Source organism: Penicillium malachiteum (assembly GCF_028827825.1).
Source record: "Penicillium malachiteum strain IBT 17515 chromosome Unknown utg000002l:1.0-8849297.0:1.0-8852440.0, whole genome shotgun sequence".
Lineage (NCBI taxonomy): Eukaryota > Fungi > Ascomycota > Eurotiomycetes > Eurotiales > Aspergillaceae > Penicillium > Penicillium malachiteum.
The window spans coordinates 7,187,755-7,207,363 of record NW_026643095.1 but is presented as its reverse complement, the minus strand read 5'-3'; the positions used below and the strand labels follow the sequence as shown (position 1 = coordinate 7,207,363).

The 19,609-nt window shown below is 46.6% G+C and overlaps 5 protein-coding genes across 5 annotated transcripts; 2 read left to right on the top strand and 3 right to left on the bottom strand.

Moving 5' to 3' along the window:
- Positions 1-8,061: 8,061 nt before the first annotated feature.
- On the top strand, positions 8,062-8,613 carry N7483_005665 (uncharacterized protein; the record flags this gene model as incomplete). The annotated part of the gene is made up of 1 exon (XM_057089102.1): positions 8,062-8,613. One exon carries the CDS (start codon positions 8,062-8,064, stop codon positions 8,611-8,613), a length of 552 nt encoding a protein of 183 aa, XP_056948931.1.
- Positions 8,614-10,448: 1,835 nt separating this feature from the next.
- Positions 10,449-11,399, bottom strand: N7483_005664 (uncharacterized protein; the record flags this gene model as incomplete). The annotated part of the gene is made up of 3 exons (XM_057089101.1): positions 10,449-11,126; positions 11,173-11,265; positions 11,322-11,399. 3 exons carry the CDS (start codon positions 11,397-11,399, stop codon positions 10,449-10,451), a joined length of 849 nt encoding a protein of 282 aa, XP_056948930.1.
- Positions 11,400-11,861: 462 nt separating this feature from the next.
- Positions 11,862-14,146, bottom strand: N7483_005663 (uncharacterized protein; the record flags this gene model as incomplete). Its single annotated transcript, XM_057089100.1, has 2 exons — positions 11,862-12,092; positions 12,152-14,146. The coding sequence occupies 2 exons, from the start codon at positions 14,144-14,146 to the stop codon at positions 11,862-11,864; spliced, it is 2,226 nt and encodes a 741-aa protein (XP_056948929.1).
- Positions 14,147-14,808: 662 nt separating this feature from the next.
- N7483_005662 (ESCRT-II subunit protein VPS36) lies at positions 14,809-16,770 on the bottom strand (the record flags this gene model as incomplete). Its single annotated transcript, XM_057089099.1, has 3 exons — positions 14,809-16,408; positions 16,476-16,604; positions 16,670-16,770. The coding sequence occupies 3 exons, from the start codon at positions 16,768-16,770 to the stop codon at positions 14,809-14,811; spliced, it is 1,830 nt and encodes a 609-aa protein (XP_056948928.1).
- Positions 16,771-17,206: 436 nt separating this feature from the next.
- On the top strand, positions 17,207-18,874 carry N7483_005661 (uncharacterized protein; the record flags this gene model as incomplete). The annotated part of the gene is made up of 3 exons (XM_057089098.1): positions 17,207-17,638; positions 17,683-18,593; positions 18,661-18,874. 3 exons carry the CDS (start codon positions 17,207-17,209, stop codon positions 18,872-18,874), a joined length of 1,557 nt encoding a protein of 518 aa, XP_056948927.1.
- Positions 18,875-19,609: the final 735 nt, after the last annotated feature.

Genomic DNA, 19,609 nt, shown 5'->3' with positions numbered 1-19,609 from the left:
TGATTATTCGACCGAATTGGCGAATTCACGGGAAATTAGGCGTCCGATAATTTGGAGGATACAGAACGAGTAGTCTAAACTCGTCTGCAGATACCTCAGGGAAAGATATGGCCGAGGCCTTTGTCGCGTCGGTTCTCTGCAATCGAATCGGATCGGAGTTCTGGTATCGATAAACACAATATCGAAAGAGTCGCTGGACACAGTCGCAACGTCTCGCCGATAAATCCTTTTTCTCCAATCTCCCTCTCTCTCTTTCAATTAAAGATAATTCGAGAATTCGGCGTCACGACGGGCAACCGAAATCAAGTGAAACCGATCGAATAGAATACGACGATCGAAGATTGTAACGAATGGAAGGGGTCGACCCAAAACTGAAACGACCGAAAAGCGACAAAAGCGAATGTGGGTTGGGTAGCTGTAAGGAGCGAGCGACGACCTACTTGAGGCGGTACGAAATGAGAACAAAGAAGCGGCAACCGTGGGATAATGCAAGGAGAAGCAGAATTGGCTTGACCCAGGTGCAAAAATGCCGAAGTCGTTAAACGACAATAAAACGAAAACGCGAAGAAGTCAAAGGAATGAATAGAGGTGAATTGATTAAGGAGAGAAACGGATCATGAGAATTAGGGGCGGAAAGCAAAGTGGAATGGGGGCGGTACACGTGTGTCCCCCGTGGTTAACTTGTATTGTGACAGTAAATTACTGTAAATTGTGTCATTCTAGTAAATTAAAGAGGAGACGATTATTATTCACACGCACTGCATCCACTACATTATACGCAGTACCGTACCCTCAAGACTATTTACGAGTATCTACACTAAGCGAAGGAATCAGCCATGAAACATTGGCATAATCGTAATACAGAATAGAAATTACATACTACCAGTGTGTTTATCTCCAATGCTGCATCTGTCCAGGTGTACGGTGTACATACTACGACACAGTATATTCTCACAACTACGGAGTACTCCGTACATACATCCCTCCGAGTCCTATCATACTACCTATGTACGGAGGTCGGTCCGGAAAGTTCTCGCCAGAAATTATAATTTCTTTTTCTTGATATATTACCGGCCCTGTATGTCAGGTGTATAGCCTGCTGTATATTGGATGTATTGCCGTGTTACGTACTAGGCTAAATATTGCTTATAACACCCGTGGACACGTAGATCTTTATCTTTTACCCCGCCTACAGTCCGTACACCCCTTCACACTTTTATCCCACCTACACAGCTACACTTTTGTCCCACCTATACAGCTACAATGAAGACCAATATTGCGCAACGTGCTGTCATTGTATACCTAAGGGCCCAAGGACATGCCCCTAAGGAGATCAGTGAATTTATGAATATTCCACGGCGTACTATAGGAGACATATGGAACCGTGCACTCGAACGAGGTTTTCAGCCGAATCAGCGACCATTCAATATATCAGATGAAATGTTAGCTGATAAAGCACGTTCTGGGCGTCCATCTAAGCAAACAGATGAGCTTAAAACCACACTTGGGGCGAAAATCCGTGTAGACCGCTATGGGCGTGAGAAAACATGTGAACAGCTAGCTGCAGAGCTACGCAGTGAATCAGGTTAGTTATTCTAAGATTTGATATTTTATTTAGTGTGTTATTTAATATGTTATTTAGTATAATATTTGATGTGTTACTTGGTGTGTTATTTGATATGTTATCTCATATGTTACTTGATATGTTATTTCCTCTAATATTTCTTCTATAATTAGGGATTAATATATCAAAAACAACAGTTTGGCATGTACTACGAAAAATTGGCCTACGAAAAACAAAGCCTACACGTAAGCCTGGGCTTGCCGCTGAGCAGAAAAAACAACGTCTTGAATGGTGTTTAAAACACGCCCATTGGACTATAGAAGACTGGAAGAATGTGATTTGGACTGATGAAACTGCGGTTGTTTTATTACACCGTCGGGGTGGATATCGTGTATGGCGTACTTCTAGTGAGCGGTTCGTCCGAAGCTGTATTCGAGAACGTTGGAAGGGGGCCTCTGAGTTCATGTTTTGGGGTGCTTTTTCTTATGATCAGAAGGGCCCCTGTCATTGTTGGGTACCTGAAACTACAGCCCAAAAGCGTGAAGCAGAACACCAAATCGCCGAATGGAATACTGAATTAGAGCCTATTATGCGTGCAGAATGGGAGCTTAATTCAGGTATACAGCGATTAGGGCTACGCAATAAGCCTGGAAGACAACCTCAGTGGAGATGGACTCAGAAGAATGGAAAGCTTGCACGCAATTCGAAAGGTGGAATCGATTGGTACCGATACAACACCGTGATTTTAGCCCCAAAACTACTTCCATTCGCCCAAGAATGTGCTCGAATTCGAACGAAAACAATAGTTCAAGAGGATAAAGCACCAGCCCATTCACATCACTACCAACAGCGAATATTTGATATAATGGGGGTCCAACGAATGATCTGGCCTGGAAATTCGCCTGATCTAAATATGATTGAACCTGCATGGCCTTGGATGAAGAGATACACTACGCGAAAAGGAGCACCTAAATCGCGTAAAGAAGGGATTAAAGTATGGGAGGCTGCGTGGCGTGATCTACCACAGGCGCAAATTCAAGCTTGGATTGAACGTATACCATGGCATATACAGCAAGTCATTAGACTAGAAGGGGGCAACGAATACGGTGAGGGGCGTGATAAATTAGGTGAAGTAGCCCCTAGCGGGTTAGGTGATAACGCCTATAACAGCGGCAGCGGCAACGACAGCGACAGCGACAGCGACAGCGACAGCGACAGCGACAGCGACAGCGACAGCGACAGCGATATATGGGAAGATATGTGAATATTTACTGTTTCAAGCTGTTATTATATTTCAGTACTATATATTTCCGTTTTATATACATCTTGATTACGCGATATATTTCAATATTTACTGTATATAGCCTAGTGTGAGAAAAAGAAATTATAATTTCTGGCGAGAACTTTCCGGACCGACCTCCGTAACTAGGTAACATTTACCTGCATGCCTGCCGGTTATTCCCCGGGATCACTCAGGTACGCTGCATACAACTGCAGGAATCCGGAATGAATCCAATACCCCAAAGCCACCCCGAGTAATAGTCCGAAGTACGAAAGCCAAAGCTTGGACTAACCATCCTCTATCTGGTCGTGATCGCCCGCGGATACGCTCGGAGCTTTTCACTCAACTGCACGGTTCCCGACCCAGTCAACCGTTTTGTGCAACCCAAGCCAGTCTCGATAAAGCTGTTATGATCGGCAAAGCACCTACATGAGAGCAGAGACCACTTAGCCGAGCGTTATGGGGGCAGATGGAGACGAGCCCTGGAGGCAGATCGATCACCGAGTCAAGATACAAAGTACTCAGTGGAGCAACAAGAAAATCTCTCCGGCAACAATAAATCTCAAATAGCAAAGGAAATGGAGCATAATCGAGTTTACTGGGTCATCCCTGAGACAGGGTCTTCGGAAGGAAAAGAATTGGATTTTCAGCCTTCTCAAAGTTGTTGATCCCCGCTCAGAGTGCACATCCCAATCAAACCTATTTCGCTTAGGCAGTGAACAAACCAGGCTTTGGGCTACACCAGTCCGGATTTGACGCCTAAGGTTCAGTCCGTCGCATGGCCCAGACCGATGGCGTCGTGGGCAGTGGAGTCTTTCCAAGTCTGAGTCCACTATGTGCCTGGCTGTGGTAACAAAAGCAAAAGTGCGTGTATCAATATTACATAGTGGGACATAGCGGGACCATGGTCCTTCCCGCGCAGACAACAAATACAGCCTAATACACGGGGATTACATCCAGGTACGGACATTGCGTATGGGAGAAGAAGACCGCGGGGCCACCTTACCGAATCAGGTACTAGTGCTATTCCTCCTTCGACGCCAGTCTCGCTCGTCTGGCTTGTTTGGGCAACCGATCAACACCAAGATCAAATCCCAGTGGATGCATTTTGCGCTAGTTGTTCCTAGTCTTTCGCCTTTTTTTCTTCAATGTTTGCGCACCTCTTTCACTAAGCGTTCGTCTTAGTTCTATGGGGGCTGGCCCCCCTATGAACTGTATTCTACAGGTTCTCATGCTGGTTCATCCAGAATAGAGTGCGATTTTCTTGGGTCTAAAAAATTTAAAAAATTTCGAAGAAGCCCTAGAAGCGCCTGCGCTCTACGTCATGGTGTCTTGACCCTTCCGCAAGCCTTCGTGAAGAATTCAAGATGCGAATTCCTCGCCTCTGGATCGGGCGCATTTCTTTCAAAGCTGGGCACAAATGGCCCTTGCAGTTATCTGACAGGCCCCATATAATGTGGCTAAAAGGATTCAGTATCACGGACCAACTTTCTCATACACTTCGACGATCTAGTCAGGTGGAAATGCGCCCATTACCGTACGATCGCAGATCCCAAGCTTTTCAATTCCACGTGTGTCGGGGGGGCTATCGGAATGAAGGGGAGAACTCCTTCTTCCATCTGACAGGGCCCATCATTTGACTTGGTACATTCTTTGGCTTGAGACTGCTTGTGGGGAGCAGAGGGGATTCATTATGGTGCCGATTTCCATATCTCCCGCTTTGTTTACCCTCTAGAATAGAAAGAGCTAGTCATTCAACTGCTACTAAGCTACATATTGCTTAGTAGCTAATTTTCTATAGTCAATAGTCAACTATTCCTTCGGGACTTTTTTCGTCTAGTCCAATTTTACCCGGTTGTCAAGTTAAATATAGCCTCGGAGACTCGTATACGCTACTCACACCATTCTTTGTTAGTTCGCCCCAGCTTCTGCACTCCACTAGCATTGAATCATGCATGAAATCTATCTTCCGTGCCTAAATACGGAGTATATGCATCGAACAAGGCAAAGCCCAACTCTATGCTAAGTCTTCTCAATGACTAGAAAAAGAAGAAAAAAACAAAAAACTTGAAGACCCTACCCAAATTAAAAATACAATAAACCCCACGATCATCAGCACAACCACGGACCAACACAGCCACTAAGCCTGTTCCTGAGTGTCGCAAGTTGTCGGCCCCACCCGCCATCCATGGTCATTTCCGGTGTGCCCCATGCGTCAATGATTAGATAATCATTCGTGTCATCACGTGATATACCGGTCTAGACGCACCTGTGGAGAATCTGGTGGTCTGGACTATGTTTAAGGCACAACGTCTTTTTTACCGTGCAGTATTGTGGAGGCCCTGCCCTATGGGTTACGTGGATGTGGATTTTGCTTGTAAGGCCTAGCCATCTGGCTCGTCATGTCCTTCAAGTCTAGAACAAGAGTGGGTGTTAAGGCTGAATGTGCACATGTAATGAGTTTCAGAAAATTCAACTTCGTTTCAAATGGATCTGATCGATCCATTTTGCCACATATCAGGGCTAGAGCCCTTGATTCTGGACCAAAAGATTGAAAAGTCGGTGTGTATGTAGCGGATTGCACACCTGGGCATGTTCAAATGTTCAATGCTTACGGATATCTGGACTCGGAGGCCTTCAGGCTTGGAGCCAGTTCAAACATTTTGAATGTTAGAAATTCCAAGGTTATGATCCAGATGATGTCCACTGGGACCAGATCAACTGGCTGCCAGTGGCACCTGGTATGCCCGCTGCAGCCTGACTCAGGAGGTGGACATAAAATTCAAGTTTTTGGCATGAAAACGTTGAATATCGGAAAATTATGGTTAATTGAGGGCCTGAATAGTACCAGCGGTTTCCACCTTCCAAGGTTGAAGGTTGTTGTTTTCAAGTTGTTTCAATAATGCAGGTGACACCACCTGGGCAGAACACCTGTGCAGACATATGGAGTACTTGAATATATGGCCCGATCCTAAGCGTTTGTCAGTGAGGAATGGTCGAAAAGGTGATTGAATACTATAGATCAGAGTACCTGCCAAGAGTCCCCAGGTTTGTAGAATAAGCTTGGAAATAGAGCGGTTCCTGGAAATCTTACACATAGACTATGTTGATTGCCTAAATGATTTCCTCTGAAGAAGGTCTCTTTCCAAAATGAAAGGGAGTTCAACCTTCAATGTTCAAAGTAACATTGCATCAAGTTTCAAGGTCATTGAAGATAGTACTAGCACTTGAGTAGTATACCTCGGCCCAGGTGCTAGTGAATTTGAATATTACTAGAACCTTCCTAGGTTATACTACTACATACTGCATATCTCCTATTCTGCTAATGCCTAGGTAACCTTGGAAGTATTTTTCTACCACGCACAGTAAGCTTCACTGATAGTATAAGCTTCACTGATGTATATAGTTCAGACTGATGAATAAGATTTATTACATATCAACTGGCTATAAAGAACATTGAATAGTCAAAAGACTTTGTGTATAAATTAAAGAGAGATATGGGAATACATACTAGTGTTCTGCAGGAAATTCTACAGACTGATTCCAAGGTTGCCTTGAATAGAAGAGCTCTAAAAATCTCAACTAAGTGAATGAGGTCCCGGAATTCCCAAACTTTTTTAACACAAGTCTCCTATCTCCTTCGCCGAACAGGACTCTCACTTCAGTACGCGTGCACCAAATCCACCCCAGAGTCTCCCTTCTCAATCCTTTATTCCTACACACACCCAGGCAACAATCCCTTAACATATCTTCCAAAGTATCTTTGCCTCTTCGTCTTTCACGTTTCATACACCCCCATCTTTCGTTGAATATCTCTACTTGGACATTCATATCATTTCCTCGAATATCGACAGCGACATTCTTCACCAAATCTCAAAGTTCATACTTTGACTCTTGAGGTCCACAATTTTCGAAGCTCGCCTCATTCGTTTCGTCGAATCCCGAGAGCCATATTTTTCTAAGCTCAGGTCATACCGTTTTGTCGAATCTTGAAAGTCACATTTTTGAGAACTTTCTGTTCATTATGAATCCTGCTACATCTCATACGTCTCAAAGCCTCAAGAAGAGGCCTATCAAGTGTGATGTGGATGGCATATACTTCAAGGTTTTCTTTGACCAACCTGGTGATAAGCTAATTCCCCTGAAGTATCTGAAAGCGATAGCACGTGCTGGTATGTGATTCTTCCCAGGAAGAGCCTACTAGATTGTGGTTGAATAGCGTGATCTATTTGCACACATCTATAAATTGCCAAGCAACCTTATATCAACCCCATTAATGACCACGTGCTAACCTTTTTTTCATTCCCGCTCCTTTCCATCGTCGACCATGGCTCTTTCAACATCGCAGATTTTTTCGTGATGATGTGGTCCAGCCAAAACGTTCGGAGAAAGATTTCGCATACAAATTCGTTTTCGGAGCCATGAAGAGGAACCCGCGCTTTCGAATGGGTATGTTTCATACGCCGGTTCAAGTTGTACAGACCAACCGAGTCTGGAGACGTATCAGAGCTCAGACTGGTATTATTGAAAGAATCTTTAAGGAGGCGGATAATTTTTTGAGTGCACATCAACCTCATTCTTGCCTGAAAGGTTTTCTCCGGTTAGAGTGAGTATTTGACCCTAGTTTTTCCAGTCTGAACATAAGTTTAAAACTCTTGTTCCTTTGACAAGCATTGCTATTATCTGATTTGCACAATATGAATACTAATGCTCTTATTTATCACTAGCCCCAACCTAGCCAGTGATCCTAAACACAAATCCTTTGTGGGAAACAATGCAAAGCCCAGCTGGATGCATGGCCCTTGGGTTGACGGCTGCCTCATGCTGGAACGTAGCCTTTGTCCTGACCATCAACACCTTCCTGCAAATCACAGATGTCCTGGCCATATTCACATTCCACTAGTCCCAATCAATGCCGTGAGTTTATCCTGTCCCATTCACAATATGCCCAACCTTTCACTTTGGGTTCTTTCAGCCTAAGGGGCTAGAAGCATGAAAAGGGCCTCAATCAGTAACTGACAATGCTCTTCACTATAAACAGACAACATCACTTCATCAAAAACCACATGATACACTTGAAGAGATCATTCGGCAAAAATGCAAGGTTCTCCTCGGCAGTCTAAAGTTGAACCTCCGGCCACTCCAAGCTCACCACCGTGACCGACCCAGCCAAGAGGTCTTTCTAATAGGTATCTATGGCTCAAAGCTGCACATAATGCGCTGCCATTTTCCTAGCTGGAAGGTCTCCAAGGTACCCTTCCCAGTTTCCCAGTCTGTGACCTCTGTCATGGGCGGTATCCCAGCGGGAGATGAGGCAGAATGGGACAGTGATACCACAGAGGTGAATGAGCCTGACTTTTTTCCCGCTTCTGTCCCAAAGATTTCTCTGTGTTCACCTGGGTCACCCACACCAAAGAAGTTCTTTTCTCCCCGGAGAGCCAGGGTCTTGCGCAAGGTTGTTCGTTTTGAGCGAAGCTCTCGTCTTCGGGTTGATGTAACAAGGGAGTATGACCTGTGGGATGAGGAGGACTTCTGTTGTGCAGGGAAGATACTCGTTGCATTGCAGCTTTACCTTTTCAGTGGAAAAGCAGAGTGTGCCATGTTGAAGAGACTCTTCAAGACGTACCCTGTTGACTCAGAGGATGACTGGACTGACCTCAGCGACGACGACAGTGATGGCGATGATGTTACAAATTACTGGGGGGAGAAGCGCTTTGGATCCAGCCTGAATAGATCAAAGGGGAAGGCAAAGATTTGGAGGGAATAGCTTTGGGGAGCCTAGACAACTGGGTCCGCCTACGAAAGGGGGGATTGAAATTGGTAGATAGTTGAATCCTAACGAGAGGTTTATTTCATTCCCACCTTTTCATTTGTTTATGTTTACTTCTTTGTTCACTTTATGCTCTGAGCGGCAAATCAAAGTAAAGATGAACTAATATAAAGCTCGCCTAGCTTTAATCGACACTAACATCTCTTCCTGTTCAATACCTGAGTGATTACTGAAAATGATCTATCTTAGTTATTACAATGTCACCTATAACCTTGAAAAATATTACTTATGCATAATAAAGTCAAATTTAAGATGAGTAAAATATTGTTATTATTATTATAATTCACGTGGTGGATGGCTTAGATACCAAAGTGATAAGCTTCAAGGTAGCTTATTCATTCATTCTAAAAGAACTTATAACTATCAGGCTAGGACCCTGGATAGTAGCTCTACATATAGAATGCTTTGTCATTCATTCACCCACAATTTCCTCCAAGTCTCTTACCAGGAGCCTCAATATAAGGAGTTCATTTGATTTTCCAGCTGAATTATTATTATCTTAAATCTACATCTTTTCAACTTCAAGGGTTTACACACTCAAATGCTGGATACTAGAATCGGAGTAGACCGAGCACCAAGCTGGTGGCCGCTCCCTAGCCAAGCCACCACCCTTTTCGGCCGTCCAACGGATCCTCAGTCGAGTCCTCAACAAGGCTGAGCACAACTACTGGCCAATTGAACTTGAAGTCTACTGCCTGGCTTGGGTACTCCACAAAGCCCGCCACATGATCGAAGCAGCACCAGATGACCTACCCGTCGTCGTCTACACGGACCATAGCAGCACGGTCAACATCGCGGTTAATACCAGCCTCCAATCAGCAAGCTCGGATAACCACGCCTCATCCGCGCCTCTCAGTACATCCAGCAGTTTAATCCGGCCGTATTATTTACCAGTTACTTGCTCTCATATTGAGAGAGCCCAAAAAGTTGTATCCTCCTCATTGTTGTGGACAACCCTTCCTTCCCAAATTCGCAACGCGAGTTGGAGAGCATGGCGAGCTCAGCGCTTTCAACGACAAGGCCGACGAATGGAAGACTGGAAACCGGCTTTACTGTGCCGATTCAGGATGTTCGATATTCATATCCCCATCTGCCATCGAAAACGAGATAGGGACCTGCCGAAGCTCTGGCAAAGAAACACATTCGATTTGTCGGTCCAATGTTCGTACATACCATTCTTGATTACTTACTGGGTAATATACTTCAGAATTTGCTCCAATTGGCTGAGAAGAATCCCTGGAAAAGATACTTCAATTGTGGTACAATTGTAGAGATCGTTGCTATGGGCTCGAAAGAACAAGACAAGTCCATTCTGCAGAAAAAGGAAGAAATTGCCGCAAAGGATCGGATTATCAGCGAGAAAGATTAGAGATTCGGCGAACTAGAAAAGAAAGTTGACCGAGTTGGAGTGGCAATTGGAATGATGGGCCCTGCTTCTAGTTTTTATTTCTCCCCCTTTTTCTCCTTTTGAACTCTTCCACCTGAACTCGACAGCAGACTATGAGACCTTGGTACAGAAATATTTATAGCTTTATCCCATCTATTCTACAAGGAATCAGAGACGGATCATCGAAATGACCTAAGCTTGTTCCAAGGTTCAAGTCACAGCGAGGTATTTAATCCGGCTCTTTATATCACCACTTTAAGTTGTGTCCGAGTCGGATTTATTTACTGTTCTGGTATAATAAAGTACTAGTAGCCCGCACAGATGTACCGACAAAAGTTTTATTTTGTCTTGGCTTTGCCAGATCAGACGCTAAATACTGCCAAGATCACTCCCAGTCCTCATTTTCAAACTCGGCCCATCGCTTATCAAATTGATCGGGCTTCCAGTCTTCTCCGTAGTCACCGGTGTCCCACCATCTATGCATGAGATCCTGGCCTGACCATAGCATACCGTCAGCAGCCTGCCAATCCTCAGCTCCATACACCCGACCGTAGCGTATGACCCGGCCGCGATCATCGAAGTACACCAGCAGCACGTCTCCCTCATCATTTGCTTCTTTATCGTAGATGAGAACATGATCCCATTTGGCCGCTTTGTGAAACATCTCTTTATGATATTCACTGCCAAATTCCGGGTGCTCGATAGCCTCCTTTCGGGTTTCTTGCATGTTCTCGACACGCTGAATGGCAACAAGGGGCACCTCTTCAATGATCTGTGGGATACGGGTCAGAATATCATGTAGCGACTGTAAGCCGTCATTCGACCCAGCATCGTAAAGTTCGGCATTATCGAAGGTGGTTTGATCAAACTCAGCCTCCTCGGCGAGCTCCGCAAGCTTTTCGGCTGAGCCTTCACCGTAGAAAGTGCGGACGACACGTGAATAGCTGATATCCTGTCGGTCTGAAGGATGGCGGACACGGGCGATGAGATATTTTTCGTCATCTGTAATATCATCGTCGTTCGAGGACATATCCTCTAGTCTTTCAACATATGGCTTCCAATCCTATTACCTATTGCTTATTGACTAAGGGCAAATGAGATAGACTAACCATACGACCATGCGAGCCAATATCTAGCCACTTGCTGAATATTGCCGAGCGTTGGGCATCGTCTGAGATAGTAAAGTCATTCTGCCATTCTTCCTAGCAGCCAACTACATTAGTATATTTTCCAATTTTAAGAAGTTTTAGGTAATTACCAGGAGATACAGATCAGCGGCGTGAATTAACACCGACTCCTGACCATGGGTGCGTTCCAGGGTGTAGTCGCTAGGCATCTTGACGAAGAGGGGTTGACAAAGAAACGTGCTGTCTTCCAAGGTTAGCTGAGGTGAAAAGGGGAAATTAAACTAAGAAGCGGAGTCGGCCCCCGAGGGTCCGGTCGCGCTACATAGGGTTACAGTACGTATCCATAGATAGAACCCTGGAAATGACTAAAGCAAACTGCCAGTGACATTTGAACACTAATGGATTACTTAAAGGAGATCTAAGGAGAAATTCGTTTGAATGGCAGTTGCCGTCATAAGTCTTAGCCTTATATTGTATGACCCTTGTATAATATCTCATAACATAGATAAAATCTGAGGAGACGCTAGATAAGAAAGAAACCATTGAAAAAAGAGGGGTATATCGAAGAGTAAAATCGTGAAGCCTGCATCACAATTCCATATAAAAAAGAATTGAAGGAAATCCGAAAATGAGATCAGCGAATAGGAACGGGTGACAACACACTGTGTTGATTACCCTAGGTGACGACGCTCCGACTCAAAGGCAGTGAACCCGTCAATGCCGTGACCATCCTGTCCTCCAGTACAAAAATACTCAATCACAACACCGAGAGCATAACACGATGCAGCAGTGGCTGTAACGGCAAAAGTAGCCCTACTGAGGGTCTTTCGAATAGAGGATTTGGAGCTGGAGGGTTTCGTAGGTTCATCCCCAACACCATTTGATTCATCTGCGGGAGGTGGCTGTAGGAGTCGACCAGTTAGGATGGCGGTCGGAATAGACAGCTTCACTGTCTACTCACCTGGTTGGTGAAAGGCGACCGCGAGCCAGTGGAGCTTGCGGTCGGGTATGAGTCGTGTCGAAGGAATGGAGCAATATCAGCGTGGATAGCAGAATCCTGCTCTGCTGCAGCTAAGTTGCCGCTCTTTCGGAATACCAGAATATCACCACCGCCAGTGGCAATCTCGTACCCATCGCGCTGCATTTTCTCAAAATAAGGCACAAACTTGGCAGGGTTTTGTAAGCGCGAGAGGACTTCCATCAATGGGCTGGTATCGTTCACGCCAAAGAAGAGGTCAGACTCGGCTGTGGTAATTTCAAAAGTGGAAGAATCGTAGGTCAGGATGCGGTAAATAGGGGACACTTCTTGCTGCGCTTCTGGTGCAGAGGTTTTCTGATTTTTCAGAATGTAGTCACCGATTCGGTCCTCTGAGCCAGAGTAATCGACATTCTTGGATAGATGGGATTCTGGCTTAGACAAGGTATCCAGGGAAGCATATCGGGTGCGGATGTCGCTTGCTTGCAAAGAACTAAGATCTTCGATCATCGAAGGGCTACCACTGGCCGCCTTGGAGATGAACATAGCCTCTAATTCATTGCCTGGATGGCAGTCAAGAGTGATATTGGCCTGTTGGGCGTGGAGCTCATCGGAGACCAAAGAAGGTTGAAATTGGCCATCTTCAACTGGAACCGGGTCGGCAACGAACTTGGCTTCTAGCTCATTGCCAGGTGGGGAGTCGATGATGGCTTCATTACGATCCATGGCTGCCTCAGAAATTATCTTTGCCTCGAGCTCGTTCCCAGAGGAGCAGTCAACCGTATCATTTTTGAGGTGAGCCTTCTCACTCTGAGAACCCAATTCCGAGACAAACTTTGCCTCCAACTCATTACCCGGAGGGCAATCGACTGTAACATTGTTGGATTGGCCGAGGGAATTGGCTCCAAAATCTTCCAGCGAAGATGTCTGATCTGCGCGAAGAGCAGGCTTGGAGATGAACAATGCATCCAATTCATTTCCAGGCGAGCACTCGACAGTTCGTCCAGCGCTGACGCCAGCATCTGCGGACAATTTTGTAATGTTTTTCGAGGGCTGGAATGATTCAGCGTGTGGCTGTCCTGAGTGAACAGACTCTGAGATTAACAAAGCCTCCAACTCGTTCCCAGGTGGGCAGTCAATGTTGATGTTAGGTTTATGAGCAGACTCTTGGAAAGCGCCAGTCATCGTTCGAACATCTTTGTAACTGGCAGGGTTTGAGGTAAACAGAGCCTCCAGTTCACTTCCAGGGGAACAGTCAATAGTTTTAGAGCTGAGAGATGCTTCAGGAGCAATGTGCGAGACGGAAGCCCCTGGCTGAAATTGACCCTCATCTACCAGAGATGGATTGGAGGCAAATTTCGTTTCTAACTCGCCGCCGGGGGTGCAGTCAATGGCCTGAGCACTCTGTGTCTGAGTTTTTAGATTTGATGGCTGTGGTGCTTGCGGTGCCATGCGTCCACTGATCGGGTCATATTGGCGACCATCACGAGTTATCTCGGGTGATTGGGCGAAGTTGAAGTCTTGAAGGTGAGATTTAAGGGGCATGTCAGATTGGACAGGCTGGTGCTCAGTAGTGATGATTGACTGCAAAAAGCCAGACCATGCTGCTTTAGACTTGTTCATTCGGCGAAGGGATTCTACTTGATGACTGAACAGAGCATTTGACGGATCATCTGACATGCTTTTCTTCAGATGTGCCATACGCTGCATCATCTGTTCTCGCTCAGCTTCCCAGAAGGTCTTCTCGCGACCAGATGAGATGTCAGAGAAGCTGGAGCGAATACTGGCAAGAGGGCGGAAGCACTTGGTAAAGGATCGGGAGGTGCGTTCTGGCTTCTCCATTCCAGCTTGTGTATTTCGAGCAGCACGACATATACTTCGGCATTGGGCAGGATGTGAAGACACTAGAAGGGACATGGCTGGGCGGGTGACACCAGGTCTTGACGCCGCCGCAGCGGATAAGGCGATAGAGAAACTCATGATAAGAGGTTGGGTTGTATTTGATTTGGAAGTATCACTGAAGATGAGATTCACCAAGAGATAGGATAGTTCGCGTGTGAGATCTGGGGCTTAAAGGCGCCGATCATATCCACACGAAATCCACACAATTTAAAGCGGGTCACGCTTATCTTGAACTCCAAAGATCCACAAATGGCCGTTGAAGATGGAGTAAATTCGAGGAGAGAGAATTAAAAAAAGAGACCAACTAGATGAACAAAACGCCGGAGGCGATTGGATATAAAAGGAAAAATAGAATAAAAACAGCAAAACAAGGGAATGTTTAATAAGGGGGTTATGACGAAGGATAAAGGAAAGATGCCAATAGGAGTACAGCCCTCCGAGAGTTGAGAGAGACCGGGGAGGGATGAGAGTTGATGATCGCGGGGTCAACCAATCATAATGTATAGGGAATTCCCCCCGCAAGTAACTTTGCTTAGGTCATCAATATTCTGACGTCACTTTCTACCTCTTTGGTCTTAATCATTCCCAAGAATTCCGATAGTTCGCATCACTTTCCTTCTTGGTGAATCCTATATCGTCATCAGGATGCACACGGTGCAGGAGGCCTTACTGGTGGAACCATTTTTTTTCTGGTACGGGATAGAGATTCTCTATTGGTCTAAGCCACACACTCATTCGTATCACTTTAAAACTGCCAGTGAATCGGTAAATCTGTTACTCCAAAATCGTAGTCCTTCAATTCCTTCTTCTCGACAGAGAGCCCCTCGATCCTCTGCCATCTCAAGTTCTTCAGCAGCGACTCCAACACTCCACATGAAGCGCTGGGCGGTTTCCTGTGCAGTGACAGCTCGACCAAAGACTGTCCAGTCCCATGGAACTGGCTCATCCGGTGGGACCTGCCGTAGTTCTTCCATCCAATCCTGTATTTGACGCACTGTTTTATCGTCACTCCAGTCATATCGCTGAACCACTAAAAGACCACTTTTGAAACGTCTTAGACGAACCGGTAGTTTGAGCTTCTCCCAGAGTTCCGCCGCCCGTTGGAAGTCTGAAGGGCTGATAAGCTCCACTCCATTCCGTGAGCGGTTGAAGACTGCCCATAGGTCGATAAGACTCATGATGCCCCCTTCACGCTGGAGAACCCCCTTACGGTCATCTGTCAAATATTCGGCCAGATTGCGTGCTAGTTCGGACAGATAAAGGTTCTCTGACCCAGAACTGAGCATATCTTTCGTGGTTACCATTCCCAATGCGGCTACAGATTCAGATAAGACTGCGTAAGTCTCGGCAGAGCCCTCGCTCGACATGCCAGATTCTCGGGCCAGAGTCTCGGCCAGTGCGACAATTTGCTTGGCTGAAGCCATTAGAGCTTCAAGGTCCTCAAAAGCATTGCCGATGACTAGTTGATTATTCATGCGCGCTTCCAGGCCTCGCTGTTCAAGACCCGCAATTCCAACAGCTGTTGGTCGTGGAGCTGCTGGCTGTGGGCTCTCCAGTGTAGCAGTAGAGGGGGCACTCGTTGTCGACATTTGTGATGGGGGAGGTACTGGAGGTGCATTCTGGAGTAACCATTTTCGTTGAACAAGACCGCCTTTCAACCTCTCATGGAACGTCTTTTCCCCGCCGGCACGGAAAGACAGCTTGATGGTCTCGCTCACTTCAGTATTAGGAATTCGCGATTGCTCAAAAAACGGAGCTGGTGACTCTACACGAATATTCCCATTTCCGGCAGAAGAAGTCGCAACTATCAATGAGGTGCCACACATTTCACATTCTATAAGAGATGGATGATTGACAAAGGTACATCGAGGACAAGACACGGAACCAGAGGCTGATTGGGTACCCGTAGTAGAGTTCGTATGTTCACCGACAGGCAAAGAGCTCGGTCGCGGTAAAGGCGATTCTCGACTAGCTGCCGCATTGACAGCGGCTTTTAACACCGTTGTCAAAGGCGGTTTGATGCCACAAGCTAAGCATGGCGGGAGATTTGTTGTAGCTGTCGCTGTCGCGGGGTCAAAGTTTGAGGGCACAGGATTTGAGAAAGAGCATATGGGACAAATCCACGTCGCATTTACCGGCTTGGGAGAGGGAGACGGCTGCGGTGCGATCGATTGTGGTAAGGGAGATAGCGGCTTGCCTGGATGGAGGGTGGACGACGAGGGTACGGCCGGACTGGAAGTTGCGCTACGCGACTTATCGGTCTTGCTTTTTTGTGGCTTGGGGTAGATAGTAATCTTTGGTGACGACTTCAAGAAGCCTGCCTTTCCATACTCAAGTACTCTGCGTTAGTGAAAGGAGATCCCTTATCATGCGGCAGGTGGGGGAGGGGGAAGCTGATACCTGATACTCTGCACGGTCAATCTCCTTGAGATCAATCGCCACAGAGAACTTGCGAGGGTCCTCAGCCGCTATATAACAAACCCGATGTGATGTCAAATAAGCATGGCCATTTTGGTAATCAGGTATCTTGTATTTCCTGATTGAAAGCCGTATCAGTCATACATATCCATAATGGGAGTCATAACAAATGAAACCACTCACCCTTCGTACAACCCTACTGCGTCCTGGACAAAGAGTAGAGTCTCGTCAGGTAACAGTAAGGGTCGTAACGCAGTCGTGAGATCGAGGGACTTGAAAAACATCTAGTAGATATCAACTTCAGAGCAATATAAGTGACGAGCTCACCCAGTCTTGGCTGCGATAACCGATAAAGCACGGAAGATCGGAGAAACGGAAAATCCGTCGCTTGGGGAACCCCTTCTCACCGGCAAGTTGTGTGTGGGCTTCTTTCCTCTCCCAAGGTTCTTGAGCAAATCATTCATCTAAATCTCCCAGTCTTATATTTTATCTCATTTATCTTGCGAGAGATAAAGTGGCGTAGGACCTTTCCATCTCTCGAGTTCTTCTCTCGTCATCAGGATTTCTCTTCTTTTTTTCCTCTTCTCAAACGTAGCCGTCTCTTTTTTCTTCTTCTTCTCTCCCCCCTCTCATCGCTCTCCCGATCTTCTACTTTTTCCGTCTATTCCCCCCCCCCAACCCGTTTTGCCTCATCAAGCTTCATTTTTCTTAGAAGTCGGGATGAGCTCCAGCATCCCTCCTTGGCGTGCAACTGCTTCAGTACCTTCCTCGCCATCCGTTGCTTTCCCAGTTTCTGGTAAGCCTGAGAAAAAGATCCGCCACCCTAAAGATTGGCAGGGCGCTAACCGCGGCACAGCAACCCCTGCCTACATCCCAGTACAAGCACGCCGTAGTCTCAACCATAACAAGCCCACCTATTCAGTCCCAAACGTTACACCTGTGACCAACATGTCAACAACAACCACAGCTCCTCCACGAGTGGAGTTCTCTGCCGCTGTTCGCACTTATGTGCAGCGATGCTTTGCCCCCGAGAACCAGATCGCAAGTGTGGGCAATGCTGAGATGCAGGAGAAACTGCGGCAAGTCATCACCGATGCGGCAGAAAAGGATCGACTCAACGCGATCGACTGGGAAAAGCTGCAACTACCACAGGTCATGATTCAGAATGAACGCAACAAGATCCTGGCCAACCCTAGCGTCTCGAGCTGGGCCACATCCAGCCGGCCATCTTCCCCGGAGATGCCTCACGCAAGCGAAAATCGACCGATAATTTTGAGCAGCCCGAGCCCGAATCCCCGCCGTGGCGGAAAACTAACAATCGCAACCGTTTTGAAGACCGAGTCACTTACCCATCCACAGAGAAAAAAGCACGCATGACGCTGGACGAGTCTAGTAAGTCCAAAGCTAATTTGGAGATGAGGAGGAGACGTTTTGAGGGTGCTGGCGCCAGCTACGGCAACTCGGCGACCTCCTCCCCAGTCGATTCCCCTAGAGCCGCAGTGGATCAAGGACCTGTTGTGGGAAGATGCCAGACCCTGGAAAAGAACTATTTCCGATTGACTTCTGCTCCGAACCCGGATACCGTCCGTCCCTTGCCTGTGCTTGAAAAGACCCTCAACCTTTTGAAGAAGAAGTGGAAGAGTGAGGGCAACTATGGATACATTTGTGATCAATTTAAGTCCCTGCGTCAGGATCTGACGGTCCAACATATTCGGAACGAATTCACTGTGGACGTCTATGAGATTCATGCCCGTATCGCCTTGGAGAAAGGGGATCTTGGTGAGTACAACCAGTGCCAAACCCAACTACGTGTGTTATACGCGCAGAATTTGGGTGGACACCCGACGGAATTCAAGGCCTATCGTATTCTCTATTTCATTTACACCCGCAACTGGACGGCTATGAACGACGCGCTGGCCGATGTGACTGCTGAAGATAAGAAAGATCCCGCTGTCAAGCACGCTCTTGCTCTCCGCTCTGCCCTTGCGCTTGGAAACTATCATCGTTTCTTTTCACTCTATCTCGACTCACCCAATATGGGTGCTTATCTTATGGATATGTTTGTCGATCGCGAGCGGTTGAGTGCCCTCGCAGCCATCTGTAGAGCGTAAGTGTATCATTTACTATTTTCCCTCTTCTATTCTTATTACATGATTGCTAACATGGAACTTCAGATACAAACCCGATGTGGAAATCCGATTCATTACCGAAGAGTTGGGCTTCGAGTCCGATGAGCAGGCCGCACGTTTCGTCCTAGACTACCAGGGCTCCGAGCTTCTCCAAGAGAGAAACGGGGTCGTAAGGCTGTTGACCGGCAAAGCGGGCGCTCTGTTTGAGCAGGCCAAAGCAGAAGCCCACCGCGTCGTCGATATCAAGGGTCAAATCTGATCTCGAAAGTCCGACTATCCGGAGATTCCCAATTAACCCCAACTAGCCTGGTCGGCACCCCCTCCAGCCTCATCCGGGGGCCGCCGTGGTTTTTCCTTTTTGTTTCTTCCGTCGTTGTTTCCCCCATTCCTTCAGCGAGAGGCGTTATCATGGTCCCACAAAAATCCTCCAGCTTCCTTTTCGGCCTTGGAGTTGTTGCATCATTTCTTCATATTTTTCCCCATTTCCGTCTTCTTGGCTCTCACGTGCGGAATCCCATCCATACGTTCGGTGAGATACGTACGACCATACTAATACCCGCCGGTCTTCTTTTTTCGACTTTGCTGGTGGGTGGGGGCATCGAAGTGCACATAGCGCCCACAGGTGTTGTTTTGAGTAGATCTCAGTTTTTGTCTCATTTACAGCAGAACCCATTTGATTACAGAATAAAGTTACATTTTGACAGTATCGCATTCCTATTGTAAATTGTGGGCGGGGAACTCCGTAGCGAGTCCGAATCCATTGTCTCAGGCTTAATCAAATGCCCAGACCAGACTCGACTCCATGATTTGTTTCAAGTCTATGGCACATGACGCGGCCCTAAAACGCCTCTTCCCCTCGTAAATCAGGCAGAGTGTCATTTCGCCCCAACTAGTATTCCCGAAGCGCATATACACTACTGTAGTATTCCGACTAATTATTTGCCTCTCCAGATTTTCTTCTATTAATTGATCTGCACGTGGGCTGTTTCCCCGC